Genomic DNA, 14,687 nt, shown 5'->3' on the forward strand with positions numbered 1-14,687 from the left:
ATATATTTTTTCCAAAAGCTTGTAGAGATACTATCGGCTTAAAAGGAAATCTGTTACTTCTATGCATTGTACAGTATGTAGATATTATGATTTCTCTGTATTTACAAGTTCTAAGTATTTTCATATATGGTTTGTGTATCATAAATTAAGGTATTTTTCTATGAAGCTTTTAAATCGAGATATAGTGGAAGACTAAATATGAATGAGAGCACAAAAAGCAACTGGAAATTTTGTGCAATATTGTTTAAATGTTTTAGAACTACAATACTTTTGCTGTTAAATAGTTTTCTATGCTTAAATACTGTTAGAATATGATCAAGTATTTTAATATGATACTAATAAGAGTACTGTACTATGCACAAACTTTTAGCTGTAGTTCAAACAATAAAAAAAAACTTAAAAATTATCTATTATCCATAATTCATGTGTCTTTTCTCTGAGTGGTTGAAAGTAAGCATGCAAAACATACTTTAAAAAGTTTTAAAAACATTCTTAGTTATGCTAGATCTATTCCACAGCTGGTTCTTGACCACCATAACTTTAGACTATTAAAACCCTTATTTTGAAAAGGAGAATGGAGCAGAAGAGAAAAAGCAATAGGCTAGTGTAGAAAATATACTTTATAATCAAAAGTAGTAATGTTTATCTTTTCAATGGTCAAATGATAGTGGTTTAATCAAAGTTATGATTTTCTTGGTGTTTCTGTACCTAATCTTCTAACTTGAGACAAGACAACACAGTCCAAAGAATCTTCGCTTCCGTCTTCTTACTAATGGGTAAGGAGTCAAGTTTAGGAGGCTGCTATCATCTGTGATGGAAAAACTCACATTTTAATACAGCACGTACACATGCACACACACAAAAGACTTTATATCATTTATGTGTCCTAACAGCACCTACAAGATCAAGTAGTAGATCACATTGTTTCTAGGCGTAGAGCAAATAATAAACTGATTTTTGTATATAAGAGTCTTAAAATGCTAATTATCAGGATCTCCATGATAATGCAACAGAAATTTTGGCAAGAAGAATACCAGTTCAATGATGAAACCTAAAGGAAATTACACCTTCACTACTGGGAGACCTAAGCCACAATATTCCTGCATGGATGAATAATATTAGGGTCCCAAATAAAACCTAAAGATAAGTAGTTTGAGATCTTGAAGACATGCAAGTTCAGAAATGTTGATCCTAAGGTTAAATTCTGGCTTAATTTAAAGATGAAAAAAAATATTATTGAGTGGTTGTTTGTGCACATCAGTGAGAATTTCCATTTAAAACTCCAACATTGGAACATCTTGGCACATCAAGACTAAAATCACTTGTCTGGGAAAGTTAGCACAATATGCTCACCCTGTTTCTGGTTAGCTTTCTACCTTGTATATTAACTCCTTTTAAATTCATACAAAATTTATATATTATTGCCTATACTTATGTTAACTCATGTACTGTCAGCGAACTGTCTCAAAAAATCTTTATAATTTACTTTGAATTTGAGCCATCCAGGCATGGTTTCAGGCTAAGAACTATGCCTCATTATGTTCCTATTCTTGTTACATCAGGGATCTAGTTTTGATTGTAGGCTCTAGACACTACTGTAATACAAATACTTAACTATAAGGATATAGGTAAGAGTTCTGAATTTCTTAGCATAATAACTTTCCTGCTGTCACTTAAGAGAATTCCATACAAAAAAACAGGTCTGTGAGCAGTCAGTAACATTATGTAAAGCTTTTGTGGGCTTACAGTCTTAACTCCTTTCTGGCTGTCACTGAAATCAACAGCAACTCATTTAACTGAAAGCAGGATCAGGTCTTGTAAAGATCAGTTCATTCAATAGCATTCAGTCATCTCATAATCATTCTCTTAAACCGTGCTTGTAATTCATATAAATGTAAAAATTATAGTCCAGACCACTGGAACAGGCTTCCTAGAGAGGTGGTCGATGCCCCATGCCTGTCAGTGTTTAAAAGGCATTTGGACAATGCCCTTAATAACATGCTTTAACTTTTGGTCAGCCCTGAATTGGTCAGGCAGTTGGACTAGATGATTGTTGTAGGTCCCTTCCAACTGAACTATTCTATTCTATTCTATTCTATTCTATTCTATTCTATTCTATTCTATTCTATTCTATATTAATTACCTATAATGTTGTTTGTTTGTTTGTTCTATTTACTTATACTGTTATCTAGGTTTAATTTATTAAAGGTCTTGGAATATTTAAAAGAAATTAAGTGCTGTATGAATAATGAGTATGACTGTCCATTCTCGAGGCATTGATTCTCAGAGGTCATCTGTAAACTATGATCACAGTTGTAGTCTGTGGGAGCAGCAAAAACACCACTTATGATTCCCTGATCCTGGGGCACATCTCAGAGCTTTTAAACTCTAGCTGACACATTTCCCATCCTGCTGCATAGGTGATCAGCGATTTTCTGGCCAGTGTTGAAGGGCGGTGTAGACACCAGACAGCAGAGAAGAATTCTGTATGCCTTTGTTCTGAATTCAAGTTGGTACATGCTTTATACCCCCCAAATTTGTCTTTTCTTTCCTTATTTCCACCATGCTCCTTTCTTCTAGGCTAGGCACAGACTTTATGGCATTTTTCCAGTGTCTGTAATGGCACATCTGTATCATGTATCATAAGCAATTCCCTTTCTCCTTTCAAATAGTTTTCTATCAAGCCATCCTGCCATAAACTCTTACTTGTATAATGAATTCATCCATTCTATATTCATCTTTTACCATATTATGATGAACGTTAGACTGCTTAGTTACTTGGGACAAGATCTAGGACACATACTTCATCAGCTGCCAGTGTGCAAAGACTACACAGCATTTAAGAAATACACATCATCAAGAAGAAACAAAAAAGGAAAATGGTTATCTTTTTAATGTTGTTCACATGAAGAAAGAGAGTCCCTGTAGATGTGGAGTATTTAAGACTGCTGGGCCACAAAATGAAGGCCCATTGCTAAATACACACATAGGGTGCAGATCCTGTCCCCTGTGCATTTGTATAGGGTGCCTCATAGCTGGCTACTGGGAAAAGCAAGCTGTTAGCAGTCTCAAGGCAAGTATCTCTTCTGCATAAGGTCAGTGTCATATCACAGAAGCTACAAGCCTTGCAGGGGTAAAGTAAACTGCATCACTCAGCAGGATCCCTATCATAGTCTGTGCAATTTACACCTTCATCACCTTTGAAAAAGAAAGCCTCCAGACACAGGGAATTAGTTGTGCTGCTGCCTTCATGTCACCAGGAAAAGTCTATTATTTTATCTATAGATATCATGTCTATAAACTTCCAGAATACCTCATGTGAAACTCAAGAGGATAAAGTTCACATATTAAATTCTGGCTCCACTGAATCAGTAGGGAAGGGACTTCACCTAGATTTTTCTTTTTGTAATTTCTACCAAAAAAACCCTAGATTTTTCAGATCTAATGGAAGGTAAAACCTTTAATTATCTTAATTTTCCTTACATGAAGAAAATATAAAACCTACCTTGATTTTTCAGTGGTAAAGGCATAGTGTCCCTGAGTTTACTTAAAAGGTTTTTCATTTCTCTCATATCTCTGTGGAAACAAAAGTTGAAAGAGATGAAATAGAACAGCAGTTGAAGACTGAATGGGGAATGGCTCACAGTATAGCTTTATATGCTGAAATAATGGAGAAATAAACCAAACTAAATATTAAAAAAATCTATTGGGCAAGCATTTGGTTCAAACACATGTATCAGAAGATGCATACCAAAATAAAGGGCAGTAGATTTAATAAGGGAGCACTTTTAAGCCAGTCTGATTTTAACACGTAGCATCCAGTCCAAATTTATGATCTATTCTGGCTCTTGAGTATTAAATGAGTTGGTGGACACAATGCGATCCTAGAGGCAAAATACACAATATGCCTTAAAATTAGCACAAGCCAGTACTAATGTTAACTTAATATCCCTTATCAGCATTTCGTAGCTTGTGCCATGAATGTTTTTCATTGTTTATAAGGAAATTATAATACACTAGCTAATCCGTGTCACGTAAGCTCCCTGCGCATTAAGTGCAAATTTTAGAAACAGCGCTGTCACACTCACCCCCTCTTAAGAGGACTTTGGCATGAAATTTGCTAAAAGGCAGAAGATGGAAAATATGATAACACCATCTCACAAAGCAAGTTACATATGGATATGTTTTGAGAGAGGCCATAAGTTGCAAAAAGATTCCTGTTTTACAGATAGATGGCAGACCAGCAATTTTGTGTGTAGACTTGTAATGTCTTAAGGCTTTCAGGATTTAAAAACAATGTGTTCTTGCCTCATTTATCTACATATAAAATGGTTCTTAGAAATGAAGCAGCATGACTTTCTTATTGCTCAGTTTTATAATCCGAGTTACTCTCTCAGTAGAACAGGACTTTATTTTATATAAATAAACATGGTAACCATTAAAATCTCAGCAGCAACTTAATATACAAAGCCATCAAAACAGGTATTTTTTGCAAAGAAATGTTGGCCATCAGGATTACTCCCTACTAAAGGGTCTCAGTTTTGTCTTTCAACTGCATAGTTAAGAGGGTAAGAGAAGTCCACTTTGACATATCTGTGGATGATGTTCCCCTCCCCTCCTAAGGCTTCCACATTCATAACTATGGGCGGGCAGAAACAACTGACATGAACTAGATTCTGTGCTTTCGATTTACAAATGCAGAACCGCAGGTCAGCAGATTTCAGGTACAAATTAATAACCACTTAAGATGAGACAAAAGCTGCCTCTTTTAGAGAACCTGGCCTGCTAACACTATAATTTCCTACCCTTTGTTTTTGACAATTACCCTCTGGTAATTAGTCAAATTAAGGATGTCACTTCTCTCTGCCCTTCTTTTAGGAGTTGCTCTCAGATATGTTATAGAATCATAGAATCAGAATAGTTTGGGTTGGAAGGGACCTTTAAAGGTCATCTAGTCCAACCCCCCTGCCAAGGGCAGGGTCATCTTCAACTAGATGAGGGTGCTCAGAGCCCCGTCCAACCTGACCTTGAATGTTTCCAGGGATGGGGCATCTACCACCTCTCTGGGCAACCTGAGCCAGTGTTTCACCACCCTCATCGTAAAAAATGGCTTCCTTATATCTAGTCTAAATCTACCCTCTCTTAGTTTAAAACCATTACCCCTTGTCCTGTCGCAACAGGCCCTGCTCAAAAGTCTGTCCCCATCTTTCTTATAAGCCTCCTTTAAGTACTGAAAGGCCGCAATAAGGTCTCCCTGAAGCCTTCTCTTCTCCAGGCTGAAAAACGCCAGCTCTCTCAGCCTTTCCTCATAGGAGAGGCGTTCCATCCCCCTGATCATTTTCGTGGCCCTCCTCTGGACCCACTCCAACAGGACCATGTCTTTCTTGTGCTGAGGGCTCCAGAGCTGGATGCAGTACTCCAGGTGGGGTCTCACCAGAGCAGAGTAGAGGGGCAGAATCACCTCCCTCGACCTGCTGGCCATGCTTCTTTTGATGCAGCCCAGGATACGGTTGGCCTTCTGGGCTGCCAGCGCACATTGCCGGCTCATGTCCAGCTTTTCATCCACCAGTACCCCCAAGTCCTTCTCGGCAGGGCTGCTCTCAATCCCTTCATCCCCCAGCCTGTATTGATACTGGGGGTTGCCCCGACCCAGGTGCAGGACCTTGCACTTGGCCTTGTTGAACCTCATGAGGTTCACACGGGCCCACTTCTCGAGCTTGTCCAGGTCCCTCTGGATGGCATCTCGTCCCTCAGGCGTGTCAACCGCACCACTCAGCTTGGTGTCGTCTGCAAACTTGCTGAGGGTGCACTCGATCCCACTGTCTATGTCATTGATGAAGATGTTAAACAGTACCGGTCCCAATACGGACCCCTGAGGGACACCACTCGTCACCGACCTCCATCTGGACATTGAGCCGTTGACCACTACCCTCTGGATGCGACCATCCAACCAATTCCTCACCCACCGGACAGTCCACCCATCAAATCCATACCTCTTCAGTTTAGAGAGAAGGATGTTGTGGGGGACCGTGTCAAAGGCCTTACAGAGGCCCAGATAGACGACATCTGTAGCCCTTCCCATGTCCACTGATGTAGCCACTCCATCATAGAAGGCCACTAGGTTGGTCAGGCAGGACTTGCCCTTGGTGAAGCCATGCTGGCTGTCTCAAATCACCTCCCTGTCCTCCATATGCCTCCATATGTTAAATGTAACAGAAATGTTAACAGGCTATTTAATTTACTAACACCTTTTATAGTAGCAATACTGGCTGCCTTATTGGCAAAGACTAAATAAACCCTAGACAGAAATTTGTTTTATTTAGGAATGAAGTTCTATACATACCTTTCAGTGTTTTCAATATCTGTAGAAACCTGCCATAAATGCTGTTGAATATCTGTTGGTGATGATGACGTGTCTTCTAAAATAGGTACTTTGGAACTCTCCTCCACTTTAGTATCTAGGATCTTGGGTGGGGAACAAGGCTCTTTTCCTTTAAAATATTTAAACAAAACATGTATCCCCATTATTTATTAATTAAAATATATGTTCAGATTATATCATTGATGTTTCGAGCTTGATCTTGCACTGAGTAAGAACTGTTCAGAAAGAGAGCAGACCACACCAATCTGCTAATCAGAGTGCTGCTATATGTTACTTCTACCAAACAAAACTAAGAGAAATCCCATGCAGGCATGTGTGGAGCTTAGAATTTTACTTAGTATTATGAAGAGTTTCAGTTAAACTCCAGTGGCTCACATGTGACACAAAATAAGAGCCAGAGGATAAACCAGAACAAAATAAACAGGGAACTAGAGCATACATTCTGAAAGCAACTTCAAAAACTTTGACATTAAAGAACATTGCAATCCATGTCTCCTAGTATTACTGCAATACTAAGGGAAAACAAAAGACAAAAATGTGCAATTTTGTAGTTGATGATTTTAAAAGCAATACATGGCTGCCACCATTCACAGCCCAATACGCATTATATTCTGAATTTCCATGCTTACACTTGCCTAATTCATGCTTACTATATGAAAATGAAATGCAGTGTTGGAACTGAGTGGGGACTTTATGACAGATCTGCCAGGGCTTTTGTTAGGGAGAGAATGGGATAAAGGATGTGGGCCATGATAGTGGAACATGCAAGAGAGTTAAGTACTGGTGGGATTTTTTTGTATCCTTGCAAACCTCCTGTGGATTGTCTGATGGTATTCCTTTTCTGTAGCGGCAAGTACAGCCCTGGCACCAAGTACAGGATGGGAAAAATTCTTTTTGTGAGCATCATTTAAATGAGAATTTTCAAATTGGAGTGCATCCCAGACACGTTATAGAGAAATTAAAGTTTTTCCCCTCTTAGTTCTCTCACAGAATGGAGTAAACAATTCTCAGAAAGAAACAAATAAAACCTTCTAAAAATAGAGAAAACAACATCAATGTTTAAACTAGTGGTATGAGGAGTTGAGTAGGAAATGTTTTTTCATCTCACAATTTTTGCAATTTGATAAATTTTCACATCAGGACAAACCTGAGTACTTCCTGTAAGGTTTGACAAAGAACAGCAAGAACAAGAACAGCTAATAGAGTAGTGGTTATTTAGCCCATTTTTCTGGGACACTAGAGACTAAGGTTGCAGACCATGCTATATTTCTCTTCCACATCACAAATAAGTATCCCAGCTATCAGGCTTGTAACCTGTTGAGTTTTTTTTTAAACTAGAAATTCCTGGATCTTAAGAAACTCTTTTTGGGCAGGTTCTCTAAACTGTTGTATTCTGGTAAATTATTCCTTTGTTGAAAAAAAATAATTCTTAGCTACTTGTCTGAATGTCAAATAGACATTACTTATACTACAGAGGATATTTGCTTAATGTTTTCATTATCCTTTAAAGTCAGTAGGAAGCCCTTTTCCCTGCTTCCCCCTCACTAAGTCATCTAACTGATTCCAAGACATGGCATGACTTGACATAACAAGTTTATCATCTATAAAAGAATGATATTCTGTGTCCTTTCTCTGCTGCTTACTTTGACATCCACTGATAACTTCTGCTTAGCCAGATCCCTCTGTGAGCCACTTTAAGCCATCAAATGGTAGATTACCCCAACAAAAGGAAAAATAAAAGGTGAATAGTTTTCGGATGTTGCAGTGATTTAAATCAGGTCAGTAAAGAACCCAGCATGTTCCAGAGCAAGTGCCAGAGAAGGAGGTTGATCATATGGCCAGAAGCAGCGTAAGGGAGGAAGAAGTGAAGGCAAGATAAGGGCGGGGTGTCCTGGATTCGGCTGGGATAGGGTTAAATTTCTTCCTAGTGCTGTGTTTTGGATTTAGTATGAGAAGAATGTTGATAACACACTGATGTTTTCAGTTGTTGCTAAGTACCCTGCTAGTCAAAGACATTCAGCTCCCATGCTCTACGGACTGAGCTAGGTACACAAGATGGGAGGGAACATAGTCAGGATAGCTAGCCAAGCTGGCCAATGGGGTATTCCATACCATGTGACATCATGATCAGTATATGAATGGTAGGCGTGGTCCAGGAAGTAGCGATCGCTACTTGGTTATTGGTCAGCGCGGGTGGTGAGCAATTGCATTGTGCATCACTCATTCTGTATATTCTATTATTATTATTTTCCCTTTTCTATTCTATTAAACTGTCTTTATCTCAACCCACGAGTTTTTCTCACTCTTACCCTTCCGATTCTCTCCCCGTCCCACTGGGGGTGTGGGGGAGAGTGACCGAGCGGCTGTGCAGGGTTTGACTGCCTTCCAGGTTAAACCACGACAGTCCTTTTTGGCACCCAACGTGGGGCACAAAGGGTTGAGATAATGATAGATCTGACCAAAGCACGTTAAGGCAAAATTGTTATAAGCATTCATTATATTGATTGGTCACAATGTTGATGTATTGGCTCTCAAAGCTGTGGGACTGGCTCTCAGTGTTGGGTTATGTAATACCTTGCTTGCAGTATATGTTCCCTGCTGTGCTGTTTATCACTATTCAGAACTGGGCCAAGGTTATCATTTTGTTGCTGTTTTATGAGGTGATAAAATCATTGGTCGTAAGTCTAATCTGGTATCTGTACTCGGCACTGCCGTCATTTCTGTACCTCGGGAACCACCTCTTAGAAACTTTTAGTAATTACACTTTTTTCTCCTCGGAGAATGAATTTAAGGGGGAAACAGGATGGGACACTTTCTCCCACTTGTTCACCTTCCCTTCCATATCTTCAAAAACTCCTTTTTCTGCTATCCTCTTCATGAAGCCCTCCACAACAGTTACTGAGAATTTTGAATATCCTTGGGATGTTCAAACAAGCATGATCATATTGCTATGTCTCCTGAATGTGGTTCAGGCCTTGTTTAGAGTTAAACAACGATTCAGGAATACTGTCCAGAGATCAACCCAGGCAACAGACATGGTGGCTGCTCAAACCCCCACAACAGGCACAACGGCTACTCCAACCCCCATGACAAGCACTGTGGCTACTCAAACCTGGGAACAGCCACTACAGTTACACGAATCCTCGCGACAGGCACTGCAGCAACTCAAACCCCGGCAACAGTCACTGCAGTTACTCCAACCCCCGTGACAGGCACTGCAGCTACCCAAATCCAAGCAACAGGTACTACAGCTGAACCAGAGGACCAACCCTTGCTGGTATGCGTCACCCCTGTACAGAAGAAGAAATCTTGGAAGCGGAAGTCAGGTCGTTTAGAAAGGGACGATGGAAAAGCAGGGCCATCAAGAGGAGGGGAGGAGGAAGAGGAAGAACTCGTAAACGAGACGGAAACCACCCGATCCCTATCCCTGAATGAGTTGCGAGATATGCAGAAAGATTTCAGCCGTCATCCAGGCGAGCATATTGTTACCTGGCTGCTCCGATGCTGGGATAATGGGGCCAGTAGCCTGGAAGTAGAGGGGAAGGAAGCCAAACAGCTGGGATCCCTTTCCAGGGAAGGGGGCATTGACAAAGCGATTGGAAAAGGGACACAGGCCCTCAGCCTCTGGAGGCGACTGCTGTCAGGCGTGAAGGAAAGGTATCCCTTCAAGGAAGACGTTATATATCGCCCAGGCAAATGGACCATTATGGAGAGAGGTATCCAGTACCTGAGAGAATTAGGCGTGCTGGAGGTGATTTATAGTGACCTGGACAACAAGCAAATGGCCAAAGATCCAGATGAAGTCCAGTGCACGTGACCCATGTGGAGGAAGTTGGTACGGAGCGCACCAGCGTCGTATGTCAGTTCATTGGCAGTACTGTGCTGGAAAGAGGAAGAAGCACCAACAGTGGATGACGTGGTTGGCAGACTCCGGGAATACGAAGAAACTGTCTCCTCCTCCCTTGTCTCGGCTGTGGAGAAACTGTCCCGGGAGTTCCAGCAACTCAAAGAGGCTATGTCCTATTCTCCACCTGTACGGACCAGTATCTCAGCCATTAGGAGTCAGCGTTTTTCTCCTCAAGAGAGAGGATATCGAAAGTACACACCACGGGGCACCCTGTGGTTTTACCTGCGTGACGACGGAGAGGACATGAGGCAGTGGGATGGAAAACCTACCTTGACCCTAGAGGCACGGGTACGTGACTTGCAAGGAAAAACAATCACAAAAGCGGGTTCTCCTAGGAAAAATGCTGCTCCAGTTTTCAGGAAAAACCTGTCTCACGATGGTCCAGTTTCCAGTGAACAGTTCCCCAGACAGAGTAGAAGGGCTGATCTTACTTTGGATTGTAATGAAGAAATTCTTAACTCTCGTTTGCAAGAAGTGAGAAACGGATACTATGACCAGAACTAGAGGGGCCCTGCCTCCAGCCGGGTGGAGGAAAGGGACAACCGGGTTTACTGGACTGTGTGGATTCGATGGCCTGGCACATCAGACCCACAGGAGGATAAGGCTCTCGTAGACACCGGTGCACAGTGTACCCTGATGCCATCAAGCTATAAAGGGGCAGAACCCATTTGTATTTCTGGAGTGACAGGGGGATCCCAAGAGTTAACTGTATTGGAGGCCGAAGTGAGCCTAACCGGGAATGAGAGGCAGAAGCACCCCATTGTGACTGGCCCAGAGGCTCCGTGCATCCTTGGCATAGACTACCTCAGGAGAGGGTATTTCAAGGACCCAAAAGGGTACTGGTGGGCTTTTGGTATAGCTACCTTGGAGATGGAGGAAATTAAACAGCCGTCCACCTTGCCTGGTCTCTCGGAGGACCCTTCTGTTGTGGGGCTGCTGAGGGTTGAAGAACAACAGGTACCAATTGCTACCACAACGGTGCACCGGCGGCAATATCGCACCAACCAAGACTCCCTGATTCCCATCCATGAGCTGATTCGTCGCCTGGAGAGCCAAGGAGTGATCAGCAAGACTCGCTCACCCTTTAACAGTCCCATATGGCCAGTGCGAAAGTCCAATGGAGAGTGGAGGCTAACAGTAGACTATCGTGGCCTGAACAAAGTCACGTTGCCACTGAGTGCTGCCGTGCCGGACATGCTAGAACTTCAATATGAACTGGAGTCAAAGGCAGCCAAGTGGCATGCCACAATGGATATCGCTAATGCGTTCTTCTCGATCCCTTTGGCGGCAGAGTGCAGGCCACAGTTTGCTTTCACTTGGAGGGGCGTCCAGTACACCTTGAATAGACTGCTCCAGGGGTGGAAACACAGCCCTACCATTTGCCATGGACTGATCCACACCGCACTGGAACAGGGTGAGGCTCCCAAACACCTGCAATACATTGATGACATCATTGTATGGGGCAACACAGCAGAAGAAGTTTTTGAGAAAAGGGAGAGAATAATTCAAATCCTTCTGAAGGCTGGTTTTGCCATAAAACAAAGTAAGGTCAAGGGACCTGCACAGGAGATCCAGTTTTTAGGAATAAAATGGCAAGATGCACATTGTCAGATCGCAATGGATGTGATCAACAAAATAACAGCCATGTCCACACCAACTAGCAAAAAGGAAACAAAAGCATTCTTAGGCGTTGTGGGCTTTTGGAGAATGCATATTCCAGATTACAGCCTGATTGTAAGCCCTCTCTATCATGTGACCCAGAAGAATAACAATTACATTTATGGGGACGCCTGGCAGATTGATTATATCTCACTCCCACAAACTCGCCACGGCAAGCGCTTTGTGCTCACCATGGTGGAAGCAACCACCAGATGGCTAGAAACATATCCCGTGTCCCATGCCACTGCCCGGAACACCATCCTGGGCCTTAAAATAAGTCTTATGGCAACATGGCATCCCAGAAAGCACTGAGTCAGACAACGGGACTCATTTCCGAAACACCCTCATAGACACCTGGGCCAAAGAGCATGGCATTGAGTGGGTCTATCACATCCCCTACCATGCACCAGCCTCCGGGAAAATCGAATGATACAATGGACTGCTAAAGACTACGCTGAGGGCAATGGGTGGTGGGACATTCAAGCATTGGGATACACATTTAGCAAAAGCCACCTGGTTAGTCAACACCAGGGGGTCTGTTAATCAAGCTGGCCCTGCCCAATCAAGACTCTTACATACTGTAGATGGAGATAAAGTTCCTGTCGTGCACATCAGAAATATGCTGGGGAAGACAGTCTGGGTTACTCCTGCCTCTGGCAAGGGAAAACCCATGCGTGGGATTGCTTTTGCTCAAGGACCTGGGTGCACTTGGTGGGTGATGCGAAAGGATGGGGAAGTCTGGTGTGTACCTCAAGGGGATTTGATTTTGGGTGAAACTAGCCAATGAACTGAATTGTATGATGTCAATTGTTATATAATATTGTATATCATTATTTCTATGGTTGCTATCAATGGTATAGCAGTAAAAATCACCCAGATGAATGAAGAAGGAACTAACTCTAATGGAACCAAGCAAAGTGCAACGATGATTGAACCGGATGAGCGCAGCGATACTGGAAATCAGAATGGGCTTCAGGATGCAACAGCCCAACACCACACACCATCTCTCCTGCCCTGAAAGACTGTTATGACAGATGGAGCCCAAATTCATGGACTAAATGAACTCAGTGGACATTTTAGAGGGATGGTCCATGGACTAAGGGAATGATATCTGTGTGTATATCTATATATATAAAGAAAGATGGTGGTGATTAATTGGAATGTATTGAAAAATGTGAGACCTAAGCATGACGTAGATGGTATAGAATAAGGGGTGGATACTGTCCTGGTTTCGGCTGGGATAGAATCATAGAATCATAGAATCATAGAATCATACAGGTTGGAAAAGACCTCTAAGATCATCGTGTCCAACCGTCAACCCAACACCACCATGCCCTCTACACCATGTCCCTAAGGGCCTCATCTACACGTCTTTTAAATACCTCCAGGGATGGTGACTCCACCACTTCCCTGGGCAGCCTGTTCCAAGGCCTGACCACTCTTTCAGTAAAGAAATTTCTCCTAATGTCCAATCTAAACCTCCCTTGGAGCAACTTGAGGCCATGTCCTCTTGTCCTAACGCTAGTTACTTGGGAGAAGAGACCAACACCCACCTCGCTACAACCTCCTTTCAGGTAGTTGTAGAGCGCGATGAGGTCTCCCCTCAGCCTCCTCTTCTCCAGGCTAAACAGTCCCAGTTCCCTCAGCCGCTCCTCATAAGACTTGTTCTCCAGGCCCTTCACCAGCTTCGTTGCCCTCCTCTGGACACGCTCCAGCACCTCAATGTCCTTCTTGTAGTGAGGGGCCCAAAACGGAACACAGGATTCGAGGTGCGGCCTCACCAGTGCCGAGTACAGGGGCACGATCACCTCCCTACTCCTGCTGGCCACACTATTTCTGATACAGACCAGGATGCTGTTGGCCTTCTTGGCCACCTGAGTACACTGCCGGCTCATGTTCAGCCGGTTGTCAATCAGCACCCCCAGGTCCTTTTCCTCTGGGCAGCTTTCCAGCCACTCTTCCCCAAGCCTGTAGCGTTGCCTGGGGTTGTTGTGGCCAAAGTGCAGGACCCGGCACTTGGCCTTGTTGAACCTCATACAGTTGGCCTCAGCCCATCGATCCAGCCTGTCCAGGTCCCTCTGCAGAGCCTTCCTACCCTCCAGCAGATCAACACTCCCGCCCAACTTGGTGTCGTCTGCAAACTTACTGAGGGAGCACTCGATCCCCTCGTCCAGATCGTTGATAAAGATATTGAACAAGACCGGCCCCAAAACTGAGCCCTGGGGAACACCGCTCGTGACCGGCCGCCAACTGGATTTAACTCCGTTCACCACAACTCTCTGGGCTCGGCCGTCCAGCCAGTTTTTTACCCAGCGAAGAGTGTACTTGTCTAGGCCGTGAGCCGCCAGCTTCTCTAGGAGAATGCTGTGGGAGACAGCGTCAAAGGCCTTACTGAAGTCCAAGTAGACCACATCCACAGCCTTTCCCTCATCCACTAGGCGGGTCACCTGGTCATAGAAGGAGATCAGGTTGGTCAAGCAGGACCTGCCTTCCATGAACCCGTGCTGGCTGGGCCTGATCCCCTGGTTGTCCCGGACATGGCTCGTGAGCACCCTCAAAACCAACCGCTCCATGATCTTCCCCGGCACCGAGGTCAGGCTGACCGGTCTGTAGTTCCCCGGATCCTCCTTCCGGCCCTTCTTGTCGATGGGCTTCACATTGGCGAGCCTCCAGTCGTCCGGGACCTCCCCTGTTAACCAGGACTGCTGGTAAATGATGGAGAGTGGCTCGGCAAGCTCC

The 14,687-nt window shown here is 43.5% G+C and overlaps 1 protein-coding gene across 2 annotated transcripts in view; it reads right to left on the reverse strand.

Annotated features, from left to right (window-relative positions):
* Positions 1 to 716: 716 nt before the first annotated feature.
* Positions 717 to 14,687, reverse strand: part of LOC142074736 (regulator of G-protein signaling 7-binding protein-like) — a 104,014-nt gene continuing 90,043 nt past the window's right edge. The window contains exons 4-6 of one of the 2 annotated variants that reach the window (XM_075135598.1): positions 6,344 to 6,491; positions 3,506 to 3,576; positions 717 to 808 (exon numbers count right to left, since the gene is read on the reverse strand). In XM_075135598.1, the coding sequence (XP_074991699.1) occupies positions 717 to 808; positions 3,506 to 3,576; positions 6,344 to 6,491 (311 nt within the window). Of the gene's footprint in view, positions 809 to 3,505; positions 3,577 to 6,343; positions 6,492 to 14,687 lie in introns of those variants that run through there. The other variant, XM_075135599.1, reaches the window with a different exon arrangement.

This window comes from Calonectris borealis, chromosome W (assembly GCF_964195595.1).
Source record: "Calonectris borealis chromosome W, bCalBor7.hap1.2, whole genome shotgun sequence".
Taxonomy (NCBI): domain Eukaryota; kingdom Metazoa; phylum Chordata; class Aves; order Procellariiformes; family Procellariidae; genus Calonectris; species Calonectris borealis.